Here is an 18269-nt window from a genome sequence, read left to right as displayed (position 1 = left end):
ACACAGCTACACGATCCTTCTCTAGTCGTATCACGTCAGCCCATTTACAGCATCGTCCTCCATATTTAACATTTATAACCCCCTCCACATACATCATTTAAAGAGTCAGTGGCTCCTTTTGTAAGCGATCAGCTTCTTACCCCAGCACTTTACATGCACTTCTCGACAAAAGAGACCTTTTACATGTCAATTTATTTTCAGACAAGCATATCTGAAAGGGAGTTTCTCTCCAGAGTAGAATTAGTATTAATGGCAGGTGTTCCAGTGTAACACAAAAGGAGGAAGGCTGCAAGTTAGCTGAGCTTAAGTAGTAAGACAGCTTGATGTTTTAATAACCAGAGGCAAGAAAATGGAGTGGCAGCGGACCTCCAGCTTTCATAGCATGAATGAAGGTTTTATTCAGAGCCCCCTATGTACTTGCAAAAGAAGACCTTCAAATATTTTAAATGTTTTCATTGCATTAAAAGAGGGATTAAATTGTTGAATATTACATGAAAGCGCAGCATCCGCCCCACACACCGTCGAACACGCTTGTGGTCAGCGAATATTTCCGAAGCCTCCCACGTGTTTGGGAAGGCGGCGGTGGCTGCCACGAGGAGCTGGTGGCACCCAGGAGGCCACCAGCTGCACAATTCCCTGTCCACAAATGGCAAAAGACACAGGAAAAAGAATTATGTGAACAAACTCGAAGGTGGGGATTTGAAGAGGGTTATTTGCATTAGTTGGATGGACAGTTAAAAAGCTGATTGGTTGCTTAGTGAAGTTTCGCTAAGAAAAATAGATAATTGCTGAGAAAGTTACTGGCCTTCAGTTTTAAAGACAGCCTAAATAATCATGATGGGAAAATTTATCAGGCTAAAATACATTTATTTATGCTCTTTTTAATTTGACAGGGGTCACATCGTTAAGAGGAAGGCACGACTACTTCACACAGTGGGAAGAAGAAAAACAACCTCTCAGCTGGGTCAACCTCTTTTACAACAGAAAAGTTGCCGATTTATGCCCCAAAATAGTAAAGTTTAGCCTTTCTTATACAGAACCTGTATTACATAAAGAGAGCCGCTCAATATTATTTTCAGGCTTCTTGCCTATGGATTAACACACTATTTCTGCACAGGTTAATTCCAGGTAGACTCAGCTATTTGAGGCTGGATTCCGGGATTTCTGCTCCCTTGAGCTTTCATATAGACGCACAGGACAAAATCTTAAAGGTCAAGTCAGCCATGAAACACCTAAAATAACACAAGCAGTTTTCCCTGTAAAGATTTCCTTATGTATTAAAGTTAAATACATTTTTGTCCCTTTTCAAATCAAGACAAAGGTAAGCTGTATATCCTCTTTGTCCCAAGTTAAAGCTGAATGACCTCAACTCTGAGAGAGCAGATCATTCGGTCTTCTCTAAGACACTAGCTTCCCCCAACAGATGTTAGAGACCCAGCCTGCCATAGGCCCAACCTTCACCTCAAATCCTGCAATTTCAGTTGACAGCAGTTGGTCCCACCTGTATTTTGGCAAAGGTTTGATGCTGTCAGGACAAAACCAGAAAGGGAACGAGGGGGCCCACTCGACCTGGTACAAACACCTACAGTTCTCATACGCAGAAAGATCAACAAGTCCATTTTTATTGAGCACTGGAATTAAAAAAGTAACAGCACTTGGTTGATTTGGAACTAAAAATCAAGACTTATTTTAACTTATGGAAAAATCACTCAAAACAACTTGGTTAAAAGCACCCCAGAAAGCAAGGTGTAGCCCTTCTTGTTCACTCTGTTCTCCAAAGTGATGGAGGTCCCAGAAGCTACAACTGCACCAAAGTAAGTTCCTCTGATTGAAGACCCCAGTGAGGCGGAGGGGTTTGACGCTCCGGGTATCGGGGTTTGATGCCCTGGGTATCATCTCACGGCCAGGCAGAGTCTGCAGCAACTGTGGGCTGCTCTCCCTGTGCCCACAGAGCTCTACACCTGGTTGTGCTAGGCATCTTTGAGTTGTCACTAGTTGGCCTCACACCAGCACCATTACAGGGAGGGTCAAGCAAAGGTTGTAATGTTTTTCCTGACTGATATTTGAAAACATTTACAATTTCATACAAACAAGCCAGCTACCATCCAAGCAGGGCGAATGTTTGGTTCAAGACCCATCCTGACAGTCCATGTTGTTGAGAGGTTCACAGTGAGTGGTGATCACCACCAACACGTCCAACACCATCCACCATTTCAGACCCCAGCCTTGAAATGCAGTGTAGGAAATATTCGGAAAAACTGTCGAGGTGTCTGCTTCAATCCCAACAGTGCCCAGAGGACTGACCGCAGCTCCAGAAAGAAGCTGTTTATAGTTATTGTATTTTTTTCAGGTACCTAAAATTTGCACACCTTTTCACTGCCATGAGAATTACTGCACAGTTGTAGGCAGGTTCACTGGCACCAATGCAAACATCTTGTCAGAGGAGAAAGCAAGTATTTTTAAGGAAGGCATTTTGCTTTGTGGTGTGTCCCCCTCCCCAGCTATGACTAAAACATTAAATCCAGCTCTGCTGGGCGTCAGTGGCAAGACCAGTGAGAAAATCCAGTGTGCACTGGCACTGGCTGCCTCTTCTCAGCAGCACTGGACATTAGGGCAGCACTTGGAATAAACATAGAAAGAAATTGTGACTATTGCAGCTTCTCACTGGCTGCTCCAGGGATTAAAACAGGACCTGCCTGGATGAGGGTAGAGGAGGACAGAGCTGTACATCTCGGAGAAAATTTTTTTATGGAATTCTTCATTTTAGAGTCAACTGGGACTAAGCAAAAGGGAAAAGCCAAAAAAGAAAGTTCCCCCTCTCAGCCACTGCCATCAGCCCAAAGTAGCAGAAATTCACATGAGAACCTTTCCTGGCTTTAGACACATCCTTGAGCACGTGAGCGTTTGCAGTCCCCGTAGCTCTCCTGCTCCTCCCAAGAAACAGCCACCACCAAATCAGGGAGCTCCAGCAATTCCCTGCAAGTCAGAATGGGTCCGGAATTTATGTCTAGCACATTTTGCCTCCAAGTGTTGGTTTCTATTAGCACTAAAATGTCCTGAGAGTAAGAAGTTCCCCTCCGCAGCCTGCATCCTGCCATCTTTCCTGCTGATTACTGCCTTATTCCATAACTGGTTCTAATTACTTCCCACTGCAAAGTGAGGTATTGCACCTGAGAGAAGGTGGCATAATATACAGCCCTACTACAGTACTGCTGGTTTTCCCATCACAGGGCCAGATGAAAAAGCTTTGCAGATCTCCCAAAAGGCAGGCAAGAAACATTATCCCTGTACAACGTGGGGAAATGACCGGGGTCACTTATTCTGCAGCTAAAAGTCAGTCAGTAAAATAACGTCAACTGAATGACACGTTTATTGTACAAGTCAGAAAGAAACCCTGAGTTACCAACTGTAGAACAAAGTTAAATTAAAAAAAAAAAGGATGGTTTGTTTCATAGGTTCCTGCTGAAGGAAAGGAAAACCAAAAATGGTAAAAGCAGCAGCCAGAGCCAGCCCAAAGCCTCAGCTTTGCCGAGGAGAAGGTTCCTTTGTCATCCCCACGTGTGCGGGTGACAAACTCCCCCGGGAGTGATGGGGAGAACGTGAAGATGGGAGGGCAGAGGGAAGGAATGAGCCAAACCTAGCAGGTATTCTGGACAGCTGAGCATCTAAGGGGGTGTTTGCAAAACCCGTAGTTTATTTTGCTCGGAGAACTGCTGTCTGGGCTGGGGGAGGGCAGGAGAGAGGAAGAAACGGAGTCTAAAAAATCGACCTTACACTGAACACAGATGCACAAAAAGTGAAGTGAAGGGGAGGGAAGTCCTTTACAAACATGAGTGCTGCTGGTTAGGAGTCTGCAAGGTTGACTTTGGGAAGGGCATCCAAAGGTTCAGGGGAGGAAGAACCCCAAAGCCTAAGCCTCAAACATTATGCAGCCTTCCAGCTGCAATGGCGTTGGAGAGGATCAATTCCAAGAAATGATGTAGCTACAACAAATACCTGGCCCTACACAGGAAAGGGTGAATCAGAGCTGCTTTTTAGTGCCACTTGACATCAGTTATACATTCTAGTTCTCATATACACAGATGGATGTCTTTAAAAATTGACAATTTACACTTCAAAAAAATTTTACAGTGAAGTTCTCTCAGCAAAGATCAGTCCGTACAAGGAGGAGCCCATCTTTCAGAAACAGGAAGGCATTTGGCCTTTTGAGAACAAGTCCTCAAGGGAGCTCCTGTGCAGGCATTGACCGCCCAATCTCCTGCCCCCCGTTTTCGGTAGGTGTGCAAAGTCTGGTGTGCCTGCACCGCACCGTGCGGCTGCAGACCATCCCAGCTTCACAGTGTGGTGGAAGGAAGTTTCTTCACCCGCCTCTGTGCCAGAATGGAGGATTCGATGGGCTTCAGCTGGGGGCTTGGCTTGGAGCTGTTCAGTGCCGAGTACGTGGCAGCCATGGCCCCCTTGGAGAGAAGGCACGAGAAGTCGTTTAGATGTAGAAGAAGTACTTCAGACTCACGGCTTTACAAGCTGAGGCAGCAGAGTAGCCAGACCCACACACAAAGCTAGGAGCATCTTCCTTTTTTCTTTAAATCTCCCTCCCGTACTGACATGCTGTTAAAGAACCTCCCCAGCTTTTCCTGCCATTAAAACAGGTTGTCTTGTCTTGCCTCCCCTGGCCCACACCTCTCCAACTTTCCATCCTGCTTTGCCCACACCACCATCACCCCACCTGGACCGCTGCTTTCCAAAGAACCCAAGGTACCCGAGGAACCAGCTGAAGGCTCAGCCCAGGCTTTGTACCTTTACAAGCTGAACGTCCTGGTGATTCAGCTGACTCTGGGGTAAGCTGTCCTTCTGGGTTATCCAGGGATGCTGCAGGACCTGCTTGGCTGTTAGACGCTGGTGAGGATCTACGTGAAGCATCTTTGATACCAGATCCTAAGGGCATTGTTTGGAAAGTTAGACTTCAGAAGATTTCATACTTCAAATGCAAAAATACCACCTGTCTGCCCCCAAATTAGGATTTAAATTCAGAGGCCAAGTTTAAAGTCCCCAGACATCAGTCTCCTTTTGTACAAAATATGTTTTCAGTAGGCCTGGGAGGCGTAACACAGCAGCAAACCCAGAGTGGGTCAAGCGTGAGGTTGGTGTTCCACGCAAATATTCGCAGCCAGAGATAAAACAAGGCAGGGAGAGGCACGCTGCTGAGTGGGAGATAGGCATGGGGTAGAAGCTACACTGCTGGTTTTCTCCTCTCTCTTCTGCTCTTCCTCCCCAGCCTCCTTTAAACTTGCCTCACAGCATCTGGCCATGCTTGACCTCAACCCTTTAATGTAACACAGGTGAATATCAAATCATACCTTGGCCATGTCAGAAATAGTGTCCCAATTGCCTCCACTGACAGAGAACTTGCCCCCGCCTATCCGGGTCAGGATCTCTTCTGGAGTGTCACTGGGACCATTTGCAAACGGAGTGCAGCTGAGGAGAGAAGAGAGACCATTTGATTTACTGTCCTGTGACCCAGCCAGGGAGCACCTCCAGGTAGCAGCGACCGACGAGGAGAGGTCCAACTGCCACCGCGGAGCATGTCTGAGAGCAAGGTGGTCACAGCCCCCGCTGTTGCCTTCCAGCAAGACCAAGACGCTTACCCTGCGAGCATCGTATACAGGAGAACTCCCAGGCTCCAGATGTCACAGCCCTCGTCATAGCCTTGGCGTTTTAGTACCTGAACAGAGTAGGCAAAGGCAAAAGAATTGTGTTTGGTTCTTCTCGTTGAGCTCACTTCAGCTCGTGAAGAGCGGCTTGACCTCTGTGTGCATACAAATCTGTATGCAAAGCTTCTAGAGCCCTACTGAACAGCAAAATCTTGGACTGAAGATAAGGATTCAAATCAGATTTTGGTGTCATGGAACAGAGGAACCCCTCAGGCACATCAAAACGACAAGCGAGACAGAAGCCATGTTCCAGTGTGGTGACACTGCACATATGCTCCATGGTGTGCTGGCTCTTTTTCTTTCTTCCTCACCAAGATAGCTGAGTGGAAAATCATGCCACTTCTTTTAACAGGTCAGTTAATCAGGGAGAGAAGCAGCCTAGAAAATCACTGGGATTTTAAAGTCTCACTACCCTAAGCAGAGCCATCAAGGCAGTACAAGCTGGAGGACTGCACTGTAACCGCACTTGAGATCCCCTATTTGTTCATTACTACAAGTGGTATTTCTGTAACTACCTCTTCCAGGACAGAGTATGTCAGAGCAGGCTGGAGTTAAGAACAGGGCAGACCTACCTGTGCCAAGAGAGAGCACAGGCGAGGGGAGGGACGTGAGAGCTACCAAAAGGTCTCAGGTCAATAAGGTGCTTACCTCGGGTGCCACAAAGTTTGCTGTATAACAAGGAGTCATGAGAAGGCCATTCTCAGCCCTCAGCTGCTTGGCAAAGCCAAAGTCGCAAATGCGAATGCTTTCGGGGTTTCCTGACTCATCCACATAGAGAATATTGCTGGGTTTCAAGTCCCTGTGAACCACCTGTGGAGCAAAGAAAGTGCCATTCTCAAACCCTTGGAAGACAAAGGTCTGAAGCTGCATCAGGACACTCAACCCCTGCTCTGGCCCCACATCTGGCTTGCCAAGACAGCAAGACCAGCAAGAAATAATAGTCCTGACAGGCAGAGTTACTCCCCGGAGGAGAGGGAGCGTAGTGCAATGCCAGACAGCTTCCCAGGAAAACAGACATAACCATACTCACCCCTTGGGAATGCAGATACTCCACCGTTTTACAGATCGTGTGCAGGACCGAACTGGCTTCCCTCTCCGAGAAAAATTTTTGTCTGAGGATTTTATCCAGCAGCTCTCCTCCCCTCATCAGCTCAGTCACCAGATACACATACTTCCCATCATCATACACCTACCAAAGCAAATACGGAGGAGTTAACCCAAAGCTGCTTCCAGAGCTTCCCCTTTGTACTTCTGCTGCCAAGAAGCAGACAGAAATCAGCAATGCAGAGGTGCCTCTGGGGATGCTTCCCCACCCCAGAGCGATACATTGAGCAGGGACATTGGGTTGCCCGTGCTGGAGCTGTGTTCTGCCCCCATAGACCAGTCTGCGCTTCCTAAACCAAAAGGAGAAGTCATTCAAGTCACACTCACATCTTTCAAGGTGATGATGTTTGGATGCTGCCCATATCGCAGGAGGATTTCTATTTCCTCAGAAGGGTCTCGCTTGCTCTTGTCAATAACCTGCAAGAGTACGGATAAGCATTAGCCACAACAGGGTGGGAAAGGGGCCAGGACGAAGCAAACAAGTTGAGTGTTTGGAGCCCTGCAGAGATCCTGGCACCAGAGCCGTTCCCTGTCCCTGCCCTCTTTAGCAATAAGCTCTAGAAATCCCCTAGTCGCTTCATCGGTTCTGTGTCACCAAACCCCAAAGTTTTATGTCTGGCTTATTTGTTAAGAGCTGAGGTAGCTACAGCAAACTTTGCAAAGAAAGGTGAGATAGTATCCTCCCTCTGAGAGAGAACACTGCTTCCCCACTATTCCTAGGTAAGAAAGCTTATGCAGTTACATGCACAGCAGCACAGAAATTGTCCGTTTAGGCCCTACACAAGCAGGGAAAGCAATTTCATTCCTGGATGTTATTGTGGTCATCATGGGGACAAACAGAAATCTAACAGGGGAGTTCAGTTCAGATGGTAAATCTCAGACCTTGACTGCGTATTCCATGTTGGTTGCTTTATGAATGCAGCGTTTACACACTGAGTAGGAGCCGACTCCGATTGCCTCCTTCACCACGTAGCCATCGTTGAACTGGACATTCTTGCCGTGCAGCTGCTGCAAGAGGAGAGCAGAGAGTTGATGAGCTGGTAGAGTTCAGGGAAGGGTTTGTGCGACGTGCTGAGTTAACTGCCACACAGAGTGAGCTGACAGACTGCTGTCTGCTACATCCCACAGCTTCTCCTCCTGGCTGGGGAGAGGGAGGAGAAGAGAACAAGGCAGATATAGGTCAGTAGGCTAACACTATCTGCATCTAGCACGGCGCATTTCGGTGGAACCTTTCAACCGATCTCCCGCTAGCACGGGTCCACCTGGAGAGAGGAAAGCAAACAGGCTCGCATTGCCCTGACGGCCTTTGCACATGACAGTCAATAGAAATGAAAGAACAACAGGATGCAAGAATTCAAAACAGAACGACGCTGCCTCAGGCTTCCTGTTAGCTCTGCTCCAGATGGTGCAGAGGTCCCGCAGACCCACTCTGGAGTATTACTGCAGCTTCCAACAGTTGTTCCTCTGTCCCCACTTCTTACCTGTACCACTGAATGTAGAGGCGACTGGGCAGGTTTCACCTTGCCATCCTCCATCAATCCGGTTGCCACAAAACTGAAACCTCGGAAGAGCTGATGGGCCCCTGCACTAGGGGGGATGCCTGGGGAATCTGCAACAGGAGTCGAGAAACAACTTGAAGAGGGCTAGCCCTGCAGAAGCAGAAGCCTTCCCCTTGCTCCCCAGGAGCTACGGCTCTTCTTTAGGTTATTCGAGACTAGAACCGCACCACGCAGCACCGAGCTTATCCCTAACACCCCACATACCTATGGCTGGGTCACCTCCTCAGCGCTGCAACCAGCCGGAGGTGGCAGCACCAGCAAGAGGCGAACCTTGCCCTGCTGGCACCGGCAAACCAGTATTAAGTCATACAGTATCATTTCACACAGGAAACTTTGGCTTTGCATGAATACATACAAACCTTTTGGTGTACGTGATGTAAATTCTGTGTCAAAATAAAAGGTGTCATCTGGCTGGCCTACTGCAGGCTTGAAGGGCGGTTTGATTTCCCTGCGGTACAGCTTCTGCAAAACAAAGACAGCTCAAAAGTGCTCCGACAGGTCAACGCTCTCGTACACGCTCAGAAGGATGCAAAGGCTTGCTAGGAACAAGAGGCCAAGAAGAGATTTTGCAAAACTACAAACAGCTCTGTGGCTTAGCATTTAATTGCAGCTCAGCAGTCTGAGGGAAGAATTCTTGGCCAGTGGGGTGCTTTTGAGTCAGTTTGTGGAGAAATACTACAAGTTCTACAATATATTAAATCATGGGGGCAAAAGTGTTCTATATGCAGCTTGGCCCCAGTCCAAAAGCAGTATCTATGAAGTATTTACCTCACCAGGCTCTTCCACCTCCTCCTAACTCCCATTAGGGCTTTGCTGACACATACCTCCCCAGGGACAGCCAGAGGAGATGCCCTAGGAGGGCACTTATATCCCAGCACTCCCACAAGTAGCCTTTTTAAATTGCTTCTTGAAGCAAAAATTTGAAATAAGCTTTATTAGCATTGGTGGAGGTTCAGTCTAGCAGCTTGCTGTGTGCCTCAAAAGCATTAAAAGATTGATCTTCAAAATCCCTTACCAAGTAAGGGAAAACGGGGAAGAAACAAAATTACGTGGTAAAGTAGGGAGTTGGCCAGAAGCAATTGGGAAATGCTGGTTCAGTTATCGCCCTGCTTCTCTGTACAAAACAAGGTATTTCCTTGCCAGAAATGTTTCCGTGATTCCTTCCCACTTTGTGCAAGACAATCCTTGTTGTGCCAAACCCCAATTAAAACCTGCACTTTACTGTTGAGAGATGAGTACATTCAAACTAAGGTGAGATCATAGGCAACTCAGGTATGAAACAGTTATTCACATGACAAACAGAATTTTAGTTTTGGGAAGGATTATTGGAAGAGATGGAAACAGGGGCTGGTAGCTCTCCCATAGCCAATGCGGGTGTCACGACCGTGTTATTACTGCAGTCAGCAGAAGTGCGTTACCGGTGCCGAGTGGTGTAAAAGTTTGCTCTTATGTTTCTGATACTCACATTCCAGTCAATGGTAGAGTAGAAAGGATGGCGCTTGATCTCTTCCGCCCCATCTGGTCCAGAACCTGGAAGATGCACCCGCAAAGCATGTTGCGTTAAATCAGGACCACCAAGTATGCAGCACAGCCAGGTATTACGGGAAACCCGGCTGTAATGAAACGAGCCCATTAACCGAGCACAAGTGCGAACATGCTGCTGACCCACGAGGATGTGAGAGGCCCCGACACAGCATCAGGTGTACTCAGAAACCAAAAAAATGCCTTACCTAATCGGTTGGCTGGATTCCTTTTGAAAAGGGCTCGCAGGAGGCTCTGTGCTTCAGAGCTCAGGAACTGTGGCATGCCCAGCTTTGCTCTGGAGAGGAAGTTATGCAATCAGTTGCAGGTTTAAAGAAGTCAACCCACAAGCCGACTGCAGCACCTCCACCCCCGAAAGTACAATCATCTGTTTGGCATTCGCACTGCACCCTTCAAACTAACTGTTGATACAAACCCACTTGCCAAATAATGCCATTAAGTTGCGAGAACCCCCAACTTGCAACACGCTTAGAGAAAGAGCAGAAGCTCGCCTCCTGTACATACAGGAGAGACAAACTCCTCTTACTTGAGGATGAGGGTCATGGTCTCCTTACGATCCTTTCCCTGGAAGGGTAGCGAGCCGGTGAGCATTTCAAACTAGGAGGGAAAGAGAAGAAGGGGAGGTCACGTCTGAGCAAGCCTGAGGGTTGCACAGATCCCACCGCACCTTCATCTGGGAGCTCGCCAAAGCTAGCGAAAAGCTTGCAAGGGATCAAAAGCCTAGCTCTAAAAACGATCGCAGGCATCATGTTTTCTCCAAAGGAGCTTGGTTCCCAAAGTTTGCAGCGGCAACACGTTCAACCCAGCGCCTTCTCTTGTGGGAGCCCTCAGATTCAGCAACTGCCAGACGGTGGCACCAGATCTGCACAGACACCGACATCCCAGCGCTGGGGTGGACACGGACACCCCCACGCACCCCATGCTGCACACCCCAGCGCTCACTGGGACAACAGCCTCAGGAACTCTGCCTCCCCCGAGAAACACGCGATCCTGGCTGGATGCCTGGACTACAGAGCCCTTTCAGGGAGCTTGGAGAACATCCCCAGGTCAGCACATCTGCTAGACGTGCAGAATCATGTAATGGTGTTTCAGAGCTACCGCTGGAGCAGCTGCCGAGCCAGGTCCCCAAACCCTCTAGCTGGGTACATACCATTAAGACCCCGTAGGACCACCAGTCAGCGCTGTGCGAGTGGCCTTGGCGATTCACAACTTCTGGTGCCATATATTCCACTGTCCCACAGAAGGAATAGGCTTTCTTCTCATGGTCTATAGCCTCCTTACTCAAGCCAAAATCTACGTAAGAGAAAAACTGTCAGCGTGCACCCACATGCTCTGAGCAATCACACAGAGCAGAGAGGCCTAAGAGAAGCTCCGTATTTCAAGAACCAACCTTGCTGGAGCACAAGGCTTTTGTGGAGTCCCTTACCTGTGAGTTTGATGTGCCCTTCTTCATCCAAGAGGATGCTAGAGCATGAATGAAAAAAACAAGTTGTTACTGTCTGCAATAAAGGCTGGTGAGAACAAACACACAGAGCAGAGGCTGGTCTGAGAGGCTCCCAGAATCCAGAGAAGGTTATCTGTGCCTTCCCCCAGTGCTTTAAGCTCCATCACCAAGACACGAGCGGGACCAAGAGCAGCTCCCTTCTCTCTACGCCCTCAACTTCACGTTGAACGAATGACCCACGCAGGTTACACCACCTCTGATCCCCCACATAGCCCAGGTAAAGGACAACCAAGTCGTGCAGCTGGTATGCATTTCTGCAGAGACCCAGCCTGGTGCCTTTTCCCTCGGAAGGCTCTCAATTCCTTAAAGCTGGAGCCCAGAGACTGCCAAGGATTACTGCTCAGACATGTGCTGCACACATGCTGCCTCCGCAGCGCTCCTGGCCGTAACTGCTGATCTGAGGAGCAGGAGCCTTGTCGATTGGCACTGCCGCCTTCCATCTGGCTGGCCTCGGAGCATCATTCAGCTTTTCCTTCGCGGAAGAAGGCTGCGCCGTTTGCTGCCTACAGGCTCGGGACTGAACTGATGGACTCGGTTCCCTGCCTCAGCTGTGCTGCACGTACTTCTCTGGTTTGAGATCCCTGTATATGATTCCCAGGCTGTGCAAATGGTCGAGCCCCAGAGCCAGCTCTGCTAGGTAGAACTTCACGTCCTCCTCGGTGAACATGACCTGCAGGAAGGGAGAGGAAGCGGACAGGTGCTGGGGTTACAACGCTGGCAGCGGGACAACCTCCGCTGCACCCATGCGAGACCTTTCACAGCCATGTTGCTCCTTCCTGCCCTTTCATACCCAAGTTTCCCAGGCTTCAGCCGCCATCCTAAAGTATCAATTAAACAGCAACACCAAAAAAACAAACAGGGTTACTAAGCAGCAGACAGGTTTTTAAAAAACTCTTTGCTTAGGTTAACCAGGTTATGTTCCCAGCTGTCTTCGCTTGGCACAACTTCTCGCCACCCCTCCCATTCCCTGCCCTTGCCCCATCCCAGCGAGGCAACACAACCAGCCAACGCTGCAGCAGAACATGGTTCTCGCCTGTTTTAAGCTTAAGTTTTGCTCAGAAGCTGCTGCGGAGGTGAGACCTGCCTCCTATGCTGCTGCTTTTCTGCCAGAGGACAGGGCTCCTGAGTCATCCTCTCCTGTTGCCAGCTCTGGGCTAGCAGCAGCTTGGAGGTTGTTTTCACCCCCTCAAAGACTTTGCAAGGGTCAATCACTTCTCCAGGCAATTAAGCGCAGATGAACTGAGAGCCGCAGCAACCACCAAGATGCCAGAGCATACCCACCTCTTTGGAAAGCCGAGTGAAAAGGTCACCTCCTCTGAGGAAATCCAAGATGAGATACAGCTTCCCCTCTGTCTGGAATGCTGAAACACAAGCCGGAGCAGGAATCAGACCCCTCCGCTGAGGGAAGGCTCCATGGTATTACATTAATCACTTAAATCCCAATGGCTCCAGTTGTGCAGATGCCCTGCATGGTTACTAGGTTAAACACAGGTAGGGCTAATTATTTGGGGTAAATGAGATAGCCTGTCTGTGATGTTGAAATGGGAGCTCACCAGCAGCACTCTAGCACTGCAGAAAATCCTCATTTTTGGGGGGGTTGGTTCCCTTTCAGCCAGCGATGCCCTTCTGAAAGGGCTGTTTTCCTGAGAGAGGCACTGGTCGCTTTACAGGGAAAGAAGCTGTCCTCACCTTCCTCAGAGTCAGAGCATTAATCCTGCAAAACCCTGGCTTGACTAGTTAACTCTGCTTTCTCAGTTTCTCCTGATTTAACGTTTTAATCGCAAGGATTTGATGTTTAAACCTTTCCTTCTGGTCTATGCTCTGTTCCCCATTCAGTAGCTAGAGCAGGCATGGGACCAAAGACCTTTCCAAGAAAGGATTTGTGTTAAGGGGATTGTGAAGGCTTCAGAGCAGCACAGCCATTGAGGGACACAGACTGATCCAGACCTCTTCTCCATTTCAGTCATCTCCAGAAGCCTGTCAGGGACCACGAGAGGCTCTCAGCATCCTCCAAGCAGCCTGCTGCTGGATGCCTCATGCTCATCTACCTGCTCATGGCAGGCATGCCTGTAGTAGCATCTTTATTGTGCTTAGAAGCAGTCAGTGTCTGTTTGAGCCTGCAGCCCTTCTCCCAGTGTCCCAGCTAGCTCCACACTCACCGTAGTGGAGTTTCACCACAAAGGGATGGTTCACATCAGCCAGGATGTCCCTTTCTATCTTTGTCCTTACTCGATCACGCACTGTGGAAAAAGGGAGGAACAGCTCAGACACTGAAGCAGGGACACAGTACCCTGGTGTCAATCTTGTCCCCAGCCTTAAACCCTTTAGTACCAGGCAGCTTGAGCCAGAGCTTTTCTCACCTCCATCACTGCGACAAGAGGCTTTTAGAGATGGAGAGAAAAGGAGGCTGTTTGGCTGAGATAAAGATACTTCTCTTTCACCCAGACCACCCTGCGGCCAGCAGTGACTGCTGACACATTTCCCCAGTGCTCTTTGAGACACAGAGGATAAGAGCATCGCTGTAAGAGTCTCGTACCTTTCAACGTCGCCTTCTTGAGCACCTTCATGGCATAGAGGTGGTTGCTGTCTGGCGGTGTTATTTTTCTCACCAAGAAAACCTGAGGCAGAAGAACACCACATTTGCCAAGCACTGAACATTAGCAGTACGAGTTGGATGCCTCCCAAAGTGGCAAACCTCACAGTAACCCTAAGAAGTAGCTGGCCGCAGGACTGGTAAGATGTACCTCAAGCTCTCTATGTGAAACCCCATGAGGTTTTCAGGAAAGTGCTGTGTGCAGACTCCTCTCACCCCCTACCTCCAGCCATTACAGCACTTGTGCTTTTATACCGCACTTTCCTCCTCTCCAGTCTTCCACACCTCTTGCTCACTCTTGCAGTTCTCGTGGGGCTGTGGCTGATGCCTGGGAGCTGTGACTTGAAGCACTGATGCTGCCATGTACCACAAAGCCTCCTGGTGACTTGCTGGTTTGACAGCCAGATCAACTCCTTATTATCCACGTCCTGCATCCTCTTTGGATTTTTACCTCCTTCCCTTCCCTGATGTCCCATTCTACCTGTTTTTAGGCAGCTTCAAAAAGACACCACCTTTCTTTTGCATAAAGCCACTGCTGCATTTGCCCTGGCAACAGCACACGGTTGTGTACAAGCCCCCACTGTTAGCGCTGGTAACTGATTGACATGAAGTTGATTTAATGTGTGAGCAGATGGTCTGTAAGAGACCTGGATTATTTACACATTGAAAGAGATAAGAGTTACAGGCTACTTCCTTCCCCCTTCACAGAAGTGAAACTGGACCGTAAACAGGGGCCAAAACCAGTCCCTGGCACACAGCACTATTTCTAAGAGAGGAACATGCCCAAGTCCTCCAAGTCCTCAATTCAACTGACAGCTTGGCAGCCAGCTAGAGAGCTGCAGGAGGTCCTTCTGCCCTGCGTGACACCTGTGTTCATGGGCAGGATACTACTCCTTTCCTCCTGATCATCTGAAAAAAGAATTACAGGGGAGCTTTGGACATAGAGGCTGGCCCTTGTGAGACGGCATTGCTACAGCTGCCTTTCAAGTTAGGAGCAACCATTTGCTAAGTGGGCTCTTCACTCAGATTCTCACAATCTGGTGGGAATCGGGAAAGTGCTTTTCCTTAGGGACACAGTCCCTTTTGTCATCAAAATCATTTATCTGTCGTGACACAAAGGAAGAAAGTGAACTCACCTTGCCAAAAGAGCCCTGTCCCAGCACCTTCAGGAGCTCAAACTGCGAAGGATCGGCTTTCTCGGAGCCTTCCTTCACATGGTGTGTGATGTTGATTTCTTTCACAACACCTTCGCCCTGAAAAAGAGGGGACACGGTTGAACAAGGGAAAGCAAGCCTTATTGGATTAAGGAACAAGGATTGCAGCTACAGATTCACAGGAACCACATCTGAGAGAACCATAAAACTTGGTGCTTCTCACAGGTATCTCCTGGCTTCAACATCTGGAATAAATAAGTCATCGGTAGGCTCGCATCAGGCAGCCTTGTTAAATATCCTGCACTCTCCCCAAAGGCTCCGCTCCTCACACCACAGGTGTTGCATTTCTTTGAACTGCATTTCAGAAGAGTGCTTGAAAAGCACCTTCCTTTTTAAGGCACTGGTAGCAAAAACAGGAGTGTTTATGCCACTAAAAATCCCACAACACAAAAATACGGCACTGTTGTCAAAACACGGCCAGGGCTGGCAAAAATCAGACATGTTGGAGCCCATCTGCTCAGCAATCTGAGCAACTCTGCAACATAAGTCTTAGTGCATCTTCAGCACATACAGATGATGCTTTAACAGACTCAAGCCTTCAAGAAGATTGAGGGGAAGCCAAGGTCTCTGGCACATGTTTTGTTTAAAACACATTCTTTTATTTAAAAAAAATAAAGAAGAAAAAGAGATTTAATCAGCAGTATCTAGAATAAACTCACCAGTGAAGCTAGGCCAGCACACAGGAACAGCCACAGACCCTGAGGTGATGCTGAAATCCCTCCTTTCCCCAGCAAACCTCGTCCGTACCTCTGGTGCATAGAGCTCAGAGTTCAGCTCAACAGAAACACCTTGTGCTGCTTTCTATTTGCATGCCAGACTTTTTGCACTACTAGTCTCTTCCAGCTGTGCCTTTCCCTCTACTTCTCTTGATCATACCTAGCCAGTATATCTGTACTTAGGTTTCCTCTGAGCTTGACCTGTTCCAGCCCCTCTCCCGACCGACCCCGGGGAGAACCCACAGGCCAGGCTGGACTCAAACTTCCCACTTCTACAGACGTGAATCTTACTCAGGACAGAAATCTTTCGTAGCTGTACATCTTGTAAGGGCAAGTCCAGGCTTCTTAGCACTTCAGTGCCACATTAACCAGCATTAGATACAGTCTGGTTGCTATTTGGACCTGAAGGCCAGCAATTACGTTCCAAAGGGCATTAAACATGGTTGCTCTCTGACCCTAGGGCAGATGCGGCCATCGGAGACTGCTAGAAAGCTGGAACTACTATTTAGTTTTTCCCCTTGCAGAGTTGGGGGGGGGGAAGTGATGCTTTGTTTTCTGAAACTATTCAGATACTTGGTCTGGAACCCACGGCCTAATCAAAGCAGCTTTTAAAAACAACAGGAACCGAGTTTCTCTTGGTTCTGCCTCTCCTCCGCACCCCAGCCCACTCCCCACCCTCCCAGCACCTTCTCGGGGAGGGTGGCCTTGCCAAGCGCCCGCGGATGTGGTCGCCTACCTGCACCGAGCACCCTTCCCTTCCCGCTCTCACGCTTGGCTTTTCTGTAGATTAGGAAGTGGCTTTGTTCCCATGTCGGTAGCTTTGCTCTCTCAAGATCCTGCATTATTCAGACACTAAGACCTAGCAAGGAAGCCCGTGCTCTCAGCGGTGCAGCATGGGGAGAGGGCAGGGGGACAGGAGCTCCTCCCGTATTATCCTGCCTTTTGCTGGTCTCAGTGATCACAGAGAAGAAAGATCTTATAATCCCTGTAACAACAAGTTTTCATGTTCCATATGCTCTCCCGGCTTAAATCAGCCACCTTACACTTCTGGTTTTTCGTTTGGAGGCTCAGTCCACAGCAGACAGCTGTTGGTTAGGAACAGCTTCCCACTTCTAGCCAAGAGCGTGAGGGGCCGTCAGCCAAGAGGTCTCTCCTGCTGGTCCTTCCCTGTTGTTCAGCTCTCCAGGGAGTGACCCCACAGCAGGGAGAGACCCAGGGATGGGACCAGTGGAAGTTGTAGGCTCTTTCCGCTCCCCCCATCTTCATGAAAACACTAGAGAGAAACCAGGACTACACAGCATCAGCGCTTGTAGAACCATGCAAGTTTCACCCTGTAGCATCACACACCTATGCAGAGAGGAACATTTCAAATGAACTCTCGTATCCACCTCCAAGGTATCCGGACCCATTCTCCTGCCACAGCTCTTCAGGAGCTGCGGAGCGATGTATTTTCACAGCTGTGGGAATTCTTTGCCTTGGCCGATAGCAAGACCCAGGGTGTTTAACTACAAGTGGTTTCAGCAGCCCAACCTGTATCTAAAGGCAGACAAAGATTTGCATACGTAGCCTGCCAGCCAGACCACATCAGCAAACACACATACATATATACATACCAACAAGACCAAAAGTGGCATCAGCAGAGACATTGTTGATAGGTTTCTGAGAAAAGCTTTGAGATGCCATTTGGCATCTTGCTGACACAAGGGAGGTTTTCTCCCGTGGACTCATCCAGTAACTTGCAATTCAACAGTTAGGACTCTGGGGACCAGCTCCTACAGCCAGTTTAGCAGCACCAGAACAAGTCTCTAGCACAAAAGCACTTGCGTGCCACCGAGCACAAACAGGCTCTGCTTGCACCGACATAAGTTTCTTCCAATGGCACCGTGAAGCGAACTATCCCAGAAGGCAGAAAAGCAAACCAGACTGCTCCGAATATCCATCTGAAGCAGCAGCCCACCTGGACGAGCCACCAGCAACACCAAGTGAAGCAAAGCGAGCTAGCGGCAGTACTGACCGGGCTGGAGAGCTGGCTGGGGGCAGGCAGCTGCAGGCTGCAGGGCTTGGCTCGATGTTTCCTCTGCAGCCAGAGCGTGAGGAACGCGCAGATGCGAGGAAGTTTAGGGTCCCTCTCCATTCTCCCATCCCGATATCAACATCGCACAGCCCCGGTAACCGTCACCCCCGCGAGATCCCGGGGAAGCACGGTGGGTTCCCGAGGATCGGGGAGGCTCCCGCGGAGCTGCATGGACGCCCCACGCTTGAGGTTGCCGGATGGAGGAGATACAGGTGGTTAAAGCCCAGCTGGCAGATGCGCAGTGGAGACAAG

At 49.1% G+C, this 18269-nt stretch overlaps 1 protein-coding gene across 5 annotated transcripts in view; it reads right to left on the bottom strand.

Moving 5' to 3' along the window:
• Nucleotides 1-746: 746 nt before the first annotated feature.
• The window catches only part of RPS6KA1 (ribosomal protein S6 kinase A1), a 43384-nt gene continuing 25861 nt past the window's right edge, over nt 747-18269 (bottom strand). For all 5 annotated transcript variants that reach the window (XM_075047531.1, XM_075047532.1, XM_075047536.1 and 2 more), the window contains 20 exons: nt 15150-15266; nt 13957-14038; nt 13580-13660; nt 12702-12781; nt 11984-12090; nt 11343-11380; nt 11067-11209; nt 10443-10513; nt 10105-10193; nt 9840-9904; nt 8734-8836; nt 8297-8424; nt 7698-7823; nt 7143-7232; nt 6742-6900; nt 6360-6521; nt 5646-5722; nt 5358-5475; nt 4798-4935; nt 747-4457 (listed from right to left, as the gene is read on the bottom strand). In XM_075047531.1, coding sequence (XP_074903632.1) covers nt 4335-4457; nt 4798-4935; nt 5358-5475; nt 5646-5722; nt 6360-6521; nt 6742-6900; nt 7143-7232; nt 7698-7823; nt 8297-8424; nt 8734-8836; nt 9840-9904; nt 10105-10193; nt 10443-10513; nt 11067-11209; nt 11343-11380; nt 11984-12090; nt 12702-12781; nt 13580-13660; nt 13957-14038; nt 15150-15266 — 2097 coding nt within the window. In that variant the 3' untranslated portion in view covers nt 747-4334. The remainder of the gene's footprint in view (nt 4458-4797; nt 4936-5357; nt 5476-5645; nt 5723-6359; nt 6522-6741; nt 6901-7142; nt 7233-7697; nt 7824-8296; nt 8425-8733; nt 8837-9839; nt 9905-10104; nt 10194-10442; nt 10514-11066; nt 11210-11342; nt 11381-11983; nt 12091-12701; nt 12782-13579; nt 13661-13956; nt 14039-15149; nt 15267-18269) is intronic.

This window comes from Buteo buteo, chromosome 16 (assembly GCF_964188355.1).
Source record: "Buteo buteo chromosome 16, bButBut1.hap1.1, whole genome shotgun sequence".
In the NCBI taxonomy this organism is placed as follows: Eukaryota; Metazoa; Chordata; class Aves; order Accipitriformes; family Accipitridae; genus Buteo; species Buteo buteo.
Note: the sequence above shows the minus strand (reverse complement) of the source record. Positions and strands in the feature narration are given on the sequence as shown.